This window comes from Lissotriton helveticus, chromosome 2_1, assembly GCF_964261635.1.
Source record: "Lissotriton helveticus chromosome 2_1, aLisHel1.1, whole genome shotgun sequence".
Taxonomy (NCBI): Eukaryota; Metazoa; Chordata; class Amphibia; order Caudata; family Salamandridae; genus Lissotriton; species Lissotriton helveticus.
In genome coordinates this window covers 309,751,450-309,767,793 of record NC_136059.1, presented here as the reverse complement: position 1 = coordinate 309,767,793, position 16,344 = coordinate 309,751,450, and the positions used below count along the sequence as shown (strand labels likewise).

Genomic DNA, 16,344 nt, shown 5'->3' with positions numbered 1-16,344 from the left:
GCCCGGACCCGGATCCGGGTGCGGCTGACAGATCAGCTCGGCTCCTCGGCTCCAGTTCACGGCTCACGGCGCACGGTACACAGCATACGGCTCCCGGCTTCCGGCTCACGGCTCCGATGGCTGCTCAGCTGGCGTGCACCACCTCCTCTGCTCTCCTCTGCTTGGCTTCTCGACCGCTCCACGATCAACTGCTCTGGTCTGACCTGGGAGGATCCAGTACTAATCATTAAAGTATATATTTGGAGTTCCCATGGTCAGTTTAAATTGTTTCTCTGCACCTTTTTCACCTGATCCTGCACTGTTTCATTATTCGTTGTTTTGTCTTCCCCTCCCTATTGCTCCACCTCCAACGTTGGTCTGCGCGGAGGTGTGTTAGCAGCCCTATGAGGAAGCATGCCACAGATCTCTGTGGGTGAGGGCAGTATTAAAACCCTTTTGTGTTTTTTCACCTCTAGATCACAGCAAATTTTTTTGTGAAGCCCCATTTCTACGTGTGTGTGTAGGTTATTGTAGGAGGTCGAAGTGGGGCATTTTCCTCCTACCCCTTAGCTACCATGTGTGTTGAGTGATGGGTCACAAAGCACCCAGATTCATTTACATTTCAGGGATCTTATTGCCCATGTTTTATTGATTTATTTATAGTGTTTTATAAAACGAGAACATGACCATCGTGGTATCGGAGCGCTGTACAAAGAGAGAGCTAATGAAAGTTGCATGCATTAGTTTTACTGTTAAAGTTTGTTTTTTCTTCTTGGAGTGTGCCTATTGTGTTTCCAAGAAAGAAGTGTATGACGTGCAAAGGTGTGTGTTTAGTGTGCCAACCGTATATATCCTTACTTCACTATGTTTTGTTATGGTTTTCATCCCTGTTGTGTTACTTTGTTTTCACAGTGTTGCTTAGGATTGATCCCTGTTTCTGGTAAGGCACATTTTTCTTCTCACTCAGCGGGGATTTTTGATTTTGAACCGTGGATTCGGTTGCACCCAATAGTTCACAGTGATTTTCCTCATTAGTGAAATGCAGCAAAGGCTGTGTCTCTGCATAGGCTCACTTTGAAGTGGCAAGGCCAGCCTGGCCTTTTATTCCACTGGGCATTTCCCCGGTGGGCGGAAGCCCTGGGAGTCCACCACTGGTGTCTCAGTCTTCACCCCCCACCCATTCTCCAGCTCCTGGAGGGTAACTGCAGCAGGCACAGGGAGGCTTCAAGAGAGAGAGAGGGGGGTAGAGAGAGAGGAGAGAAGGGGAAAAGGAGATGGTGGAAAAAGAGGGAGGGAAAGAGAGGGAGGCAGGGATAGAGAGGGAGAGGGAGGAGAGTGAGAGAATGGATGGATTAATAGAAAGAGAGAGAGGGACCGAGGGGGGTATAGAAGGAGAAGAGGAGAGAGAGGAGAAAAGGGAATAGGAAAAGAGAAGGAGGGGGCGATAGAAAGGGAGGAGAGAAGGGGAGAGAGATAGTGGCAAGAGAGATACAGAGGAAGGGAAGGGGAGGAAGGAGAGAAGGGGCGAGAGAGATGGTGGAGATAGAGGGAGAGAGGGAAGAGAGGGAGGTAGAGAACTGGGAGGAGAGAGGTAGTAAGGGATGAAAGAACCGGAGAGAGAGATGGAGGTAAGAGATAGAGAGAAGAGAGGGGGAACGGGGTAGAATGGGGAGAAGTAGAGAGCGAGAGATGGTGGAAAGAGAGAAATGGAGAGGCTGGAGGGGGTAGAGAAAAAAGTTATCAGAAAGGGAGGAGAAAAGGGGAGAAAGAGATTTTGGATAGAGAGGGAGGAAGAAGTAGAGGTAGAGAGGGAGAAGGGGAGGGAAGCAGTAGAGAGAAAGGGATCAGAGAGAGTAGTCAAAGAGGAGAGAAAGGGAAAGAGGTGGATGGATGGAATGAAAGAGGTTGCACGAGGAGGCGAAGTGAACAGGGCTGGTTTGAATACTTTTGCCAGGGCTGCTTTTGGTTCCTAGTCTGTCTCGGTTTTACTCCATCATTGGAGGCATTCCTAGTTTTGTGACCCTAGGTTTTGCAGTGATCTCTCATTTGCTAGTTGAGATGCACGTATACATGCATTTGCTTCAGTGGATAGAAAGGGAACGGATTAGTTGCACTCTTTGTTTTACGATAGTCAACATTCGTGGCTGAGATGTGCCTGATCTGTATCGTCCTCCCCCAGGGATGAGGAGATATTGTTGGGGTCATGTTGCATTGCATCCTAAACAGGAAAACGTCCTTCCCCTGATGGTTAGGGTGCATATAGCCTGTATCATCACCCCTCAGGGGTTGAGGAGATGTTGTTAGTGTCATGTTGTGTTGCACCCTAAAATTGCAAAAGTCCGTCCACAGTGTATATGCTTTCCATGTTGTATTGTAGTCCATCCTCTTTCCTTGTCACGTTGTGTTGCAAACTGATGTTGAATCATGTGGTGTTGCGCCATGAACTTGTAGTAATCTTTGATCAGTGGTTAAGGATATAGTTTTCTTGTTGTACTGCAGTCCATCCTAGATTCCTCCCTCACTGAATGAGGAAATGCTGTAAGGGTCGTGCTGTGGTGCACCCTGTGTTTTAGGAATCGTCCGTCAGCGGTTGAGGAAACGTTCTTCCATGTTGTATATTGGCGTGATTGTTAGTCACTCCACAGCCACATTGTTCTGTGTGAACCTTTGTTCTGTGTTGTGTGTATTATGGTGTGCATGTACAGTGCTTAATTTGTATTAAAATAAGTGCCAGGGCTCTCGTCAGGAGGCCACTTCAGCGCCCACTACCCACTGCCAATGACAGTATAACAACTACTAACCACCACACTCCTATAAGTGTAACAATTCAGACTATTTCAGGCCGTCAAAGCTATAAGAATGTCTTGGGCAGGTAGGTATTAGTCATTGTTAATGTATATTGAATTATTCAACAACTGGTGTTTTGCTTATATCTAAATAAAACAAATAGCGTCACCATGTGGCAGACTGTAATGGTGCCATTGTTGACAATTAAGTGCCGAGCACCGGAAACCACCTGCTCAAATGAAGCACTGTATGTAGGCATTTTCATACGTCTCTTTCTTGGTTTGTTGTGGTGACACTGTCACTCTTGGTGTTCCATCAAGCAAGTCTGGTCAACATATCTTGGCGTGTGCATTGAGGGTGTTGAGTGATTTATCAATTGTTTCCTCTGCAGAAGTGGGTCTTTATGTGGTTTGGACTGGTTTTCGAGCGTATGTGGTTTGAGTTGTGCATTTCAGCATCTTTTCCCTCATACCTGTATGCGTTATGTTGTTGACTTTAGTAGCTCATCTTGGTATGGGGTTCCATTGTATGTTTGTAGGGTTTGTGAAGAAGGGACATGTATGTTTGCCTTCCTTACTTGCTTCCTATGTGTGCGATCTTGCCTTTTCTGTTCCCCATGACATCGTAGAATGTGATATGGTGGAGGATCCGTGACATGAGTGGCTTGTGCAGGTAAGAGCTGTGCAGCGGTGAGGCAGTGGGGCCGGGTTGGGGGGGGGAGGTTTGACAGACAACCACAAGGGAAAATTAAATAAATAATTAATTTTCCCTCATCGTCGTCTGTCAAAATTCCCTTCCCCCTCCCGGCCCCACTGCTCTTACCTGCACGGGCTGCTGCTGTTCCTTGAAGGTGTGCCCAAGGCAGTTAGACCTGGGTAAACTACTGGTAAAATCTGCTCCTGGTGGGGTTTGCTATAGATACTTGTACCTATGTCTTGTGCCTAATCCTCCTGTTACTATCAAGCTGTCTGCATGTTGCTGGGCTTCCTATATGCCAATGTACCTCATCACACACTACCTCTGAAAAGAAGCTGTTTGAGCCCTGGCTTGTCCCCTTTTACAGCCTCTGTAGCTCAACAACGTTTACTTTTATTTATTGACTTTAAATCAATAATATTTCAACCTCAAAAGATGAACAGCTCAGACACTGATGTGGTAAAATAAAGCCATGTAATTGAAAGACAATTCCACATTAATTATTTACAGCAAAGCAGTACAAACAAGACTTATCTGCTTGAAACCACACATTTAGTTAATTCTGAACACACAATTGTCATGTATTTTACACAAGATAAAAGCTTGTTTACAGAAAGGAAATAGCATTTGTTATCTGCTACAATCAAATGTTTGCCAGACATGTCTCTTTCAGGTGTCTTTCCCGGCTCCCAAATTCAATGTTATTCTCATGAATCATTTTCAGCTCGGAGAATTTTCTTTCATGTTCATAACTTGAACTAGATAATCCAGCATCTAGGAATGAAAAACAGAGATTAAATTCAATTCACAGTATTCAACTGTCACGAACAATGTTGCACTCTTTATAAGGCTTAATTCATAGTATACACATCTGCAAATAGACTGCACCTCATTAGGGATCATAAAAGGGAAATTAACAAGCAAGCTGAAAGATGCTACCCCCGACAATGCCATTGTTACTCCTGGTCTCGGCTCATAAAGGTAGCAGCAGCAACAGAAAGTAAACAGGGCTCTATGGCGATCTTCATCCAGTGGCGGCCTATCAGAGGGCGTCGGGGCTCGGCCCCCCTGTTTCCAGTGCATGATGAGTGTCTGTAAGGTTGATGTAGGGTCAGTGTGACACACTCATCATGTTAGCATCATGTAGCCAGGCACTTACCATGAACTAATGTCTAGGGATCAGACAGACGAGGTTTGCCAGGCTTATGCCCAGAAGACAGTGACATCATCAGCCTGGCAAAGCCCTGTGAGGATTCCACCCTGATGACAAAGGGGAGCGTCACTGAGGGAGTCAGCCATGGGTGATTTAGGTTTCAGCCCTGAAGTGCCCAGGGCTGACTGTCAATCAGCAAAGCCTCACGCCACCCTTTCCCAACTTGTCACAAAGTAGGGCGGGATCAACAGTCTCACTTATTTGACCCCACCTGGTGTCAACTTCGGAAAGGTCCTCCTTTAATTGACTGACACTTGACATGGTTAACCAATGAGAGGAGGCGGCTGGATATTCCTGTTCCTGATGCCTGAGGCTGCCCAAAGCTTACATCTCCGTCCCAGGCCATCATGCTTCTCCCGCCTATGGCCCGCTGGTCCTGCCTTTGCGCTGTAAACCATCAGGTACTTGTTTAATTGAATGTTTGGATGTTTCTGTACCTATTAATGTATGTATATTTGTGTGCATGTGCTTGTGGAAGTGTTTGAGTATTTGTCTACATTTATGTGCTTATGAGTGGGGGGTCAATATGCCCATGTGTGTGGGCTTGTGAATAGATGGGTGAGAGCATGTCCACCGGTGTCTTCTTATCGATGGGTGGAAATGAGTATGTGCGCATATGCGTCAGCCCCTACAACTTATACAGTTAAGTATTCTCCATTGACTGCATCAAAGAACTTTGAACTCGCAAAACCTGGTGTGAGCGAATTTGCAGACTTTGCAAGCGCAAAAACCACAATAGAAATGTACAAAGGAGACGTTGCAAGTTAAATTAATTAACTCTACAGCAATATATATATGTGTGTGTATATATATATATATATATATATATACACATACATATATATATCCACGTTGCAGCACTTCTGAATAAGTAAGAAAATGTGTATTCCCTTTTCTTGCAACTCACTGGGATTTCATTAATGGAGACACAGGAATTTGATTACTGGAGGACGAATGCAGAAACGGTGGCAGACCACTGAATCACTGAATACCAAAACAACTCATTGAAAGGAGGTAGCGTTTATTTGCCAAGTGAGAGCTCTCTGTGAACGACAGCTTCCACTTTGTCTATGTGAAGTACAGGCATCGCACAGAGCATCTAGCAGTCTGTGGGATCACTGCAGCCTCTCCCTGATGTCATTTATTTTACATTATATTTATTTTTATTGCATCCCCTATCCCTTATGGGGACCGGGACAGAGGCTCCAGTCATGGTATTTTGAAATGTGAATCGATTGCTGGAGGTTTACTGTCCCTGGTGGTCAGCCTCCAGGCCTGCATCAGCATCCATTCTCAATCACTCACAAATAGAATCTTGCCTCATTAATATACATGAGTTAAGAGTTCTGATGGTGGCTAGATGAAAAAGAGATGTTGCGATCCGCTATGTGTCCCTCCTAACTTCCAGCCTTTTGATATCTTTGCCCCTTCACTCACCACATCAACATGGCGCTGCGTTTCAAATTTTCTCCCTGTTTTCCCGGTTCAAACTGAAGAGTACCTCTGCCAGACTGAGCCACCACCCTTTTTCGCCTGCTGCTCTTTCAGTGCCGCAAACAGCCATAGACGTCAATTCACCAAAATGCCGGGGGTAGTGGAAGTGGCATAATGCGCTCTTTGACCTCCACTTTCACTCACACACATATACACACAAATTCACACATATATATATATATATATATATATATATATATATATATATATATATATATATATATATATATATATATAGAAGCTCCGTGGTCCCCCTCAGTCAAAAGGAAAACTCCAAGCACTCCAGGTACAGCAAAACGAGGATTTTTATTACGGCTTACAGCAAGCGAGAGATGACAGACGCGTTTCAAACACAAAGTCCTTCCTCAGTGTCAATGCAAAGCTGCGCGCGGCTTGTATTCATACACGCCTTCACAAAAAGTGAAGGTGGACTCGTGGTATCGGTGTTGGTGTAAATTCATGAGAATTACCAGGGATAGCGTGGCGGCCATTACACAATATGAAAAAACGTCATAATACATTTTATAAATCAACCATTATTGAGCAATAGAGTTCATAGCCCGCCTTAACCAAAGTAATTGTTAATACAAAATCAAAGGCATAAAGATAAATAAATAAACGTCTAATCTGGCCGTGGATCGGCTTATGCCTGGTTTCAACTCCTAATTACATTCTACACCTCGATAGAAACCAGAGAATAACAGAAAATTTAACCGTAAATTTTAAACCAACAATGGCATGCCTTTCACCAGAGATTGAAATTAAATCTCGCCGTGTATCGGCACTTCTCCGGTATTTATAATACATATTAGTTTACCGGAGACTAATTCATAATATCAGGCTGTTGCATGCCTAACTGTAATTTTTAGAAAGAATGAGTGCATGGGAGAAATCTATATACATATGGATACATGATTTGCAAAGATTGCATCAAAAGTTCAAAAGTTCAAAAATCCACCTAGCTTTTGTGCAATGTGTACTTTAAGAATTATTACAATAAACATATTTCCAGGATGTTAGAACTCATGCGAGAGACCCATCATAGCTCGAAAAATAAAGCAAGGAAACCAAGGACTAAGTCCAAAACAAAATCCAAAACACTATATACAAACAGATCATGATTGAGCACAGAATGAACCAAAATTTGGAACTAGATGTTCAGTTTCAGTGATAAGTTCCTAGGTATAATACACCTTGTATCTAACATTGCTATCATTTGGTAGTAACTGGTTGGGGTGGGGGTAATAGAATAACTCATGTAGTTTGTAATATCACGAGTCACAGTTATTCATTATCATACTTCTCATTATTTCTTTTGTATAGATGTTATATTACTCTCTCTCCATCCCAATTTCATTAACGACCTAAGTGTACTGTGAATTCCTCCCCGATATTAAGCCCGAGTGGACTCTTGGTCTGCAGATCTATAATATATCTGGACTCTAATCTGCGGAGACTCAAGAGTCTGTCTCCTCCTCGAGGATGCAAGGGTACATGGTCAATACCAAAATACCTTAGCAATTCTCTATCACTCCCATGGACTTTAGCAAAGTGCCGCGCAACAGGATAGGCAGCATCCTTGTTGGCTATTGCTCTCTGATGTTCAAGTATTCGCAGTTTAACGTTGTTTATTGTGCTGCCAATATACTGAAGTCCGCATGGGCAGACCAGACAATATACAACGTAGGGAGTGGTACAGGTAATAAATTTGTTAATTGGCCTCGGCTGACTCAAACCAGGGACATTGTATTTCAGTGTCCTTCTGCTGTTATCGCAGGCACGACACTTCCCGCATGGGTAGAAGCCCTTCATGTCTCTCAACTTCCCACTCGATTTTTGTTCAATCGGTTTCAGATGACTTTGTACCAGATTGTCCCTAAGGGATTTGGTTTTCCTAAATGTGAGGAGCGGTTTCTCTGGGACATCATTCCCTATAACCGGATCTGTGCGTATTATGTGCCAGCTTTTGGTGAGTATTCTCCTCAACTGATTGGCCTCAGCAGAGTAGGTTGTGACCATTCGAAATTTACCTGTGGTCTCAGAATCTTTTTTAGTTTCCATGGTTGGGACTAGGAGTTGTTTTCTGGGGATTCTCAGTACCATATATATATATACACTCTCTCACACACAAACACACACTCACCGCAAGCAAGCACACCATGGAAGGGCATATTCCAGCTTATTGTACTACATTTTTATTACACTATTAGTGAATAATATCTTTTATTTATTTACTATTAGTGTAATAAAACATTGACAGAAAGTAAGGAAAATGGAGCCCCCTGTGTTTTTGGCACTGAATTTGCCACCTCTGAGGCCGGGGGTCGCAAAGGCAGTGCTAGGGGTAGCAAAGGGCAAGCCAGGGGTCACAGCTACAACTCCTGATGACCTCTAAATGACGTCCAAGCAAACTGATCCAGCTGGTTGATTCCAGACGAAGAGGTTCTTTAATGACGACCCGCAGTTTTTGGGGTGCTTTACGTGAGCACCCGTTACATTATTCATTAATTTTTTGTAGGCACAGGGAGATTAGATGATTTGACCAGAATCACACGACTTAGGCAGTGATGGATAAATGTATTTTTGAACAATGCATACATTGAGTATCTCTTATTATCACCCAAATAATCCTCCCATTGGCGTAAAGGACATCAACGGGATTTATGCTGGCCAAGAGTTACATCCTGAGGCATTGGCATTCATCCCATGTGCCTACGCATCTGAAGTATCTAATAGAGCTATATCGTTTGGCCACTATGAACGGTGCATCTACAAGCTCTAAGATCAACTGCATCTCTTGATGACATATGGGTCCTTTCTTATGTCTCCAGGAATCATAATTTCCACTTTTACAGTGAATCTCTTGTACCCCCGCTGGCACTGGCCAGTGAGGGGAGGAACTACGGATACTACATGTATACTAGAGGGAGGAGGGTCACAGGAGGAGCTTGGGGTGGGGAGAAGATGGAGGGGATGTACTTTTTATCCGCGTAGTCCTTATAGATGTGCTAAAGTATGGCCGGAAGGAGGACTGAGGAGCAGATTCAGGTGTGGTAGGCTTATAAAGGGGTGGTGTAGTATCCTGTATGATGTTCATAGGAATTACTGAAGAAAGGGTGCCTAGTTTTACGATGTATGACTTACTACTATGCACCTGGTTATGTACTGAACGTGATGGCTCACGCTAGTCATGATTACTTTCCTCCACTTCTCTTTCATATATTTGCCTTTGTATAGTACTTTACGGGATGTTAACCTGGGATTGTTATTAAAATTCAACGAAGAAATGTGCAAGAAAAAAAAGTACCCTCTTTAACCACAAGACGCCTGGAGCGACATCAATGTACAATTTAAGGCATCAAATAACATATTTCTCCTGTTTTCAGCTCTCAAAAATCAGCAAACATCCGTAGGCAGGGAAAGAGTTTGGTACCAGATACTACTCAACCATTCTTCCCGCCCTCAGAGAAGATGGAGCTATCATCGAAGATAGGTACCTTGACTCCGAAGACCGGGGGCCGCAGTGAACAGCAATCCACGGCTGACAAATTGGCAAAACAGATCCTAATCTACACCGATCGACCTGTGATTACACCTGAGACCATTCACCCTAAATTTGTTTTGCTACTAGAGAATATCCTGGAGGAGATGAGGGGGCTGAAAGAGCTTCAAACAGACAGGCGGCTTTGCTAAGAGGAGTCTAGATAACATGGAGAAAAGATGACCCATTAACTGAGAGGATTGAGGTGACAGAACTGCACATTTCTGAGATTGAAGAACAATTTCCCACAACGATAGATCGAAACACACAGCTAGAGAAAGAAGTAATCCACTTATGGAACAAACATGAGGAAATTGGAAAATGCTCTAATCTGCAGGTTACAGGTATTTATCAAAATACAGTGGGTTCTGCTGGCTCTTTCCTCTGGTTGAGTGTTGATAAGGACACATGTTCTCCCAGAATATACCCAAGACCTTACAATATTAGGGGCACATATAGTCCCTTTGCAGATACCATCAAATTTAAGTCATCCCGGAACCAATTTACTTAATTTCTGGAATTAGAGGATTCTAGAGTTCATTCTTAAAAAAGTTTCCTTTGTTCAGTAAACTAAATTATGCGTGCTCTATCAGGAGAGGTTTCACTTGTTTACAGGGACGAAAGAATCTCAGTACTTTATCAAAGCTATACACCATACGGGTTATAAGATAATCTCGATAGAAGGGAGTAACCGCACATATCATGGGGCCAAAGCCATCACTAAGAGGTGCTGTTCACATGCTGATAGGCGGGTGACCCTAAAAAAAACGCAGGGGGAGAAGCATGAAATTCAAGCATCAAAAAAACGTAGATATAGGGAGGTAACTTGTGTTTTTATGGATATTTGGTGGTTATGGAGTGACTGATCAAATCCAGCTGTTTATAACATGCATTATGTATTTCCTGACCATTTTGTTAGGCAATGTGTACCAACAGAAATAGTTTGACATCGAGAGATGATGTATTCTGTACATTAAATTGATGAACTTTATGTGGCGTATTGCAAATGTCATATTTTCTCACGCTGTGATGACAGACAAGTTAAGAATCCTTTCAATTAATGTGAGTGGTCTAAATAACAAGCGAAAATTACAGGTTATTTAAGCTTGGAGTTTACATTGGGAATAGAAACATATTTTAAAAACTGCTGTTTGATTAAAAAAAATAACTGAAGTATCTTGTAGCATATTTCCTTGGGAGATTTTGACAACCTCAAAATGACTGCAATGCTATTATCATCTAAAATTAACACCATAAATTGATTATCAAAGTATTTGTGGGCTGAATGCATATTTTCATATCTTAATGCTTTATGTGCACAAGATGCACAGTACTATATTTTGATATTGGGGAGAGCTAAACCCCCCTCTGCTATGTAACTATAGTCGATATCCGAATTGGGGTCTCCAGTGCTTAATTTGAGACAGTGGTTGCCATTTGGGAACACTGGCACTACTTTTCGGGGACTATCACTTACTTTTTCTCACTGGATATTTCGCAAGAGAGGATAAACGTGCACAGGGGGAAAGAAGGAGGAAAAAAAGGAGAAAAACCGTGACAAAGGGAGAAAGCAGGTACCTGCAAGAGTGAGATAAAGGGGCAGTGAGTGTCTGGTAGCCAATTAAAGAAGTATGAAGTGAATTCCAGACTATGTAGCATTGGTAATTGGTGCGCCCGTGCCGGCGGCGGGCTTCTAAGCATGGTTGAGGGCACTGGCACTTATTCTTCTACACATGATGCACTCAGAGCCACCCTACCTAAATTGCCAGGGACAGGAGGTTCCATTTCTTTAGCAGAGATTTAGATTTCGAGCGGGAGAGTCTATAATTTAAATCTTACAAGTAGGCTAAATTAGTTACTAAGTTGATCCTGAGATAACGCTTTGCATGACTATTACATGACTCTCGCATCTCTGACACCAATGTTTCTAGGGCACAGTTACATAATAAAACTTCTATTTTAGATGTATTCATTTTGTAACCGGCGTGTTCTTGAAATTGAAAAACAAATCTTTAAAACTCTCTGAATTATCTCCTTATCCGGCTTCAGAAACATAGAGTTTCATATTAGCCATATTCTGAAAAGCTGGATCTATCCTTCCAAAGAGTGACAGCAAGTGGTTCGATAGAAAGGCAAATAGAATAAAACCTGGCTGGTCCCATGCTTCACTTCAAAAGCGCCAGCATCAAGGGAATTCAAAATCAGCCTAGCCTCAGCACACCCCTATGTAGACTGCTTAAAACTCTCCTGGGCTGATTAAGAAAACCAAAGCTTTTCAAAATACAAAAGAGAATATCCCAATTCACAAGGTCAAAAGCTTTCTCATCATCAAATAAAAGCACCATGTCCAGAATCTGTTTACTATCGAAAACATCTAAAGCTTCTATTAAAATTTTTTTATAAAAATGTAGTTGCGAAGAAATCATTTTGCTCCATATGGCTCAACCTATCAGCTGTGCTATTTATTCTACTGGCCATTAATGTACCTGTAATTTCATAGTCAGAATTAATTAATCTAATCGGGTGATCCACGTTCGTATCTTCAGGGTTCTCGCCTTTAAAACAAAAAAAAGTCTTCCAGTAGAGAGAAATTTCAGCACGTTCCAGGTTATAGTTAGCAAGTTTTAGGATATGAATATTCAAATCATCCCAAAATAGTTTTAAAAATTCTGCAGGATACAAGCTTTCCCGTTGAGAAGAGTTGAAATGATGGCATCAAGTTCCTCTATAAAATTGTTCTGTCAGACTAAGTACAGCTTCCTGCAAACGCAACGGAATGGGGATTGCTTTAAGAAACCATTCCAATTTTGTTTGATCAATTTCCTGGCTCTTAGTGTAAATATTATTGTAGTACTCTAGAAAGATCATATTCATTTCGTTTCTGTTTGTAATCTAGACTTTTGTTAAACAATATACTGCCCTCATAGCTCTTTGCATAGATTTCTCCTGTGCCTGCCATGTCAAAAGTCTCCTGGAATAATCTTTTTTTTATAAACGTTGGTTAACAGGTACTATTTCTCAGAAAAGTCTCTGAATAATAACATTCACGGATATCTCATTTCTAACACTTTAGACCTGCTCTGTTCGAATCAGATTTATGCATTATATACTATTCATATGCTTTGTTAAACTGCGTTTGCAAATTTTTTATGACTTCAGATTTACTCCTCTAGGCTATATACCCTTTGCTAGTATTTGCACTCAGATAGTTGCCTTGAGGAAACACTAGCAGTTCCTTCGTTTTATAAAAAAAAATCCAATATTACAATATATTATATTTCTTAAAGCCTGATATACTGAATACTAGCACAAAGTGATCAGAAAAAACATTTGAAAAACCACAAAGCTGCCCGAACCCAAACACAGAGAAAATTAAGAAAAAAGATGATCAGTGAGGCCTCAATGTATGTTCTTTTTTATCATGTCAGTTTGCCATCCGGTGGTCTATTAATGTCTAGATCCTTCTGACAAGAGACCTAAACCCTTGCTGCTTTAGGCTTTTCTGCCTACGATTAAGGCAGCTTGCAGCTGATGAAAATTAAAATCATCTCACATATATTCATACATTTGAAGGGTAACTGTGGTTGAAAAAGTACCTAATAAAGGGTCTGTATTATCCTCAGGTGGGGCATACAACTCATTAGGGTCACTGGTTCATAAAACATTAAACAGCTTACCCAAACCCAGAGACCTTATTTGTCATTTTGCCTGTTGTGTATTTCAGTGTTCAAACCCTTGGAAATAAAAATAGCATCCCCCTAAGGGCAGCAGTTGTAGAAGAAGAAGGGGTAAATCCCACTCAATTCATACATGGTGACATTTGAGAGTCTATGGATGTGGGTTTCCTTCTAAAGGATAGTAGCTGGATTGTAAGTGAGAATCCTGGCTTCAATCAGCTGTAACGTTTCTCCTGTTATTCAGACCATTGCTCTTTCTCTACCTCTTGCATTTGATGATTCAATGTCGGCGAATTGTAAGCTGCAATTTCAGGTTTAGTGCTGCCCAGCCTTGTACAGCCTACAGACGGCCAATGTGTAGGCCACACAGCCACCACCTTCAAGATGGCACCCGTCTGATAAATAGTGATGCTGAAAGTGTCAGTTGGCTTGTGTACTGAGTCTTTATCCACGTCCTCCTACTCCATTTGTAGGATTTCCACTCTGTCTGGGAAGCCAGTAATGGCAGCGGGCAAGTCCCCAAGGCCGAAAAGCTAAAGAGAAGAGGGTTCAGCGGAAACAGCACAAGACAAAGACTTCCTTGTGGCTCCAACATGTAACCCCCTATTTCTCTGGCAGCCAGATCATGGCTAGTTATTAGTCATGGTATTACAATGTTATATGATGGTAACTTCTATACAAAAGCGTTTTCCAATCTAATTTTCCTTCTCTTTTGATCACGTGCTCCATCTACTTTGTGCTTCAATCGTATGTCCCCCCTCCCATTTCCCTTGTTTATTTTTTTACGTCATTTTGTTCGCATTTACTAATAATACAAATCCGTTTTCATCAAAATCTGAACAGAACTAGTACAGAAAATAACAGAATCCACAGCACAGCCGTGACATCCCTCACACCCACCCTCTGAGCATTCCGAGTACAATTACAATCACAGGTTAACACACTACACACACTCCCACCTCCAGCCACCACCTACTTTTCGCTGTGCCTACACTTCTTCAATAGCCACAGACACTTATCTCAGAGTGCCAAAGTGCTTCCACTACACACCCAAAACCTTGCAATGTTTCTGTGGGTAACCCCTTGGCTCATACACTGACTCCTCAGCGAGGGTGCAATGGTCGATGCCGCGTTACACATTCAGAGTTGCTATTCCCTTGTTAACTTCTTCATGTGATTTGTATCTCCAACGTGTTCTCTGCAAAGTGCTCAACTGTTCTAGCGTCTAGGTCCGCCAACAGAAAAATACCTGAAGAGAACAGAGAACCTAAACTGCAAAAACAGGGATGATGTTGATTTGATACAGAACTTTGACTACACCAAAAGGATGTGCTGAGAGTCAAGCTCAGCGTTGGGGTCACAGGCCACAAAGATCACGGTGTAAACTGGGTGAGATGAAGGATTCGTAGCCTTTTTTGGAATCCTTAGAGATCATAGGTTTACCCTTCCTGTACAAAATACTATGCTCAGACTTATGTTAAAACCTTCCCCACTGTGTGAGTGTGTTTTGTACTGTGCAGCACAGATGCAACGTTTCAAAAGCTTGGAGAAAAAAGTTTCTCTTAGTTTGCGCTTGCCTCAAGGAGGGGCACATTTTAGGTGGTAGCGTGGGAACGCCCATGTAACACCCATGGTTGCCGATTTGATACAAAGTAGCGCAAAGCACTATTTTCATCACCTTTGCACAGGTAGAGCAAATATTGTTTACCACTAGAAAGTAAATAGTTTCTCAAGACTTTGTGTTGGTTTATGGGTAAGATCACAAACTATTTGGACTGTGGCTATTTCATGTCCTTGATAGAAGGTTAAGGCATTGCTTGGTGAAAACTCCTTTTACTACCATATTTCAGGAGGTAGTACTGTGGGGTAAGAATGTTTGTAGTGTGGCATTTTGTTGTGGTGGTGACATTATTTAGTTTTTTGTGTTTCTGTGCTGCATTATTGCAGTGTGATGTTGTGATGTACTGTGGTTATTGCATTGCTTTCTGTTTCAACTGTTTTGTTGTGTTATGCCCAGTTATGCTTTGTGTTATGTTGCTTTGTGTATGTTATTGTGCTGAGTTGTGTTGTTTAGTATAGAGATGTAAACAAATGCTACTCCATTTCAAGCCAAAAGTTCTTTTGTGACCACCGCGCCTTCCTTAGGCCTGGTCACCCCCTCCTGTCCCCGCTGACACCGACCACCACTTGAGAGCCCCAGCCTCCTGAGAACCGGCCGCCAGAGCGCCCCAGCCACCACAGAGCCGGCCGCTCGCTCCGATTTTCCCGCCGCTGCCTCCCTGCGGCCCCGCCCCCCGCCGCCCATTCGCCGAGACCCAGCCGACCCGCCCTCCCGGCTCCCCTCTTAAGGGGACCACGGACAGCCCTCACCAGTGACCACCGCGCCTTCCTTAGGCCTGGTCACCCCCTCCTGTCCCCGCTGACACCGACCACCACTTGAGAGCTCCAGCCTCCTGAGAACCGGCCGCCAGAGCGCCCCAGCCACCACAGAGCCGGCCGCTCGCTCCGATTTTCCCGCCGCTGCCTCCCTGCGGCCCCGCCCCCTGTCGCCCATTCGCCGAGACCCAGCCGACCCGCCCTCCCGGCTCCCCTCTTAAGGGGACCACGGACAGCCCTCACCAGTGACCACCGCGCCTTCCTTAGGCCTGGTCACCCCCTCCTGTCCCCGCTGACACCGACCACCACTTGAGAGCCCCAGCCACCTGAGAACCGGCCGCCAGAGCGCCCCAGCCACCACAGAACCGGCCGCTCGCTCCGATTTTCCCGCCCCCCGCCGCCCATTCGCCGAGACCCAGCCGACCCGCCCTCCCGGCTCCCCTCTTAAGGGGACCACGGACAGCCCTCACCAGTGACCACCGCGCCTTCCTTAGGCCTGGTCACACCCTCCTGTTCCTGCTGACACCGACCACCACTTGAGAGCCCCAGCCTCCTGAGAACCGGCCGCCAGAGCGCCCCAG

General features: G+C 43.6%; 1 protein-coding gene across 1 annotated transcript in view; it reads right to left on the bottom strand.

The window, feature by feature from the left end:
• Positions 1-3,923: 3,923 nt before the first annotated feature.
• Positions 3,924-16,344, bottom strand: part of GRP (gastrin releasing peptide) — a 33,522-nt gene continuing 21,101 nt past the window's right edge. Inside the window, exon 3 of the mRNA XM_078677270.1 lies at positions 3,924-4,236. Within this exon, the coding sequence (XP_078533396.1) occupies positions 4,183-4,236 (54 nt within the window). The 3' untranslated portion in view covers positions 3,924-4,182. The remainder of the gene's footprint in view (positions 4,237-16,344) is intronic.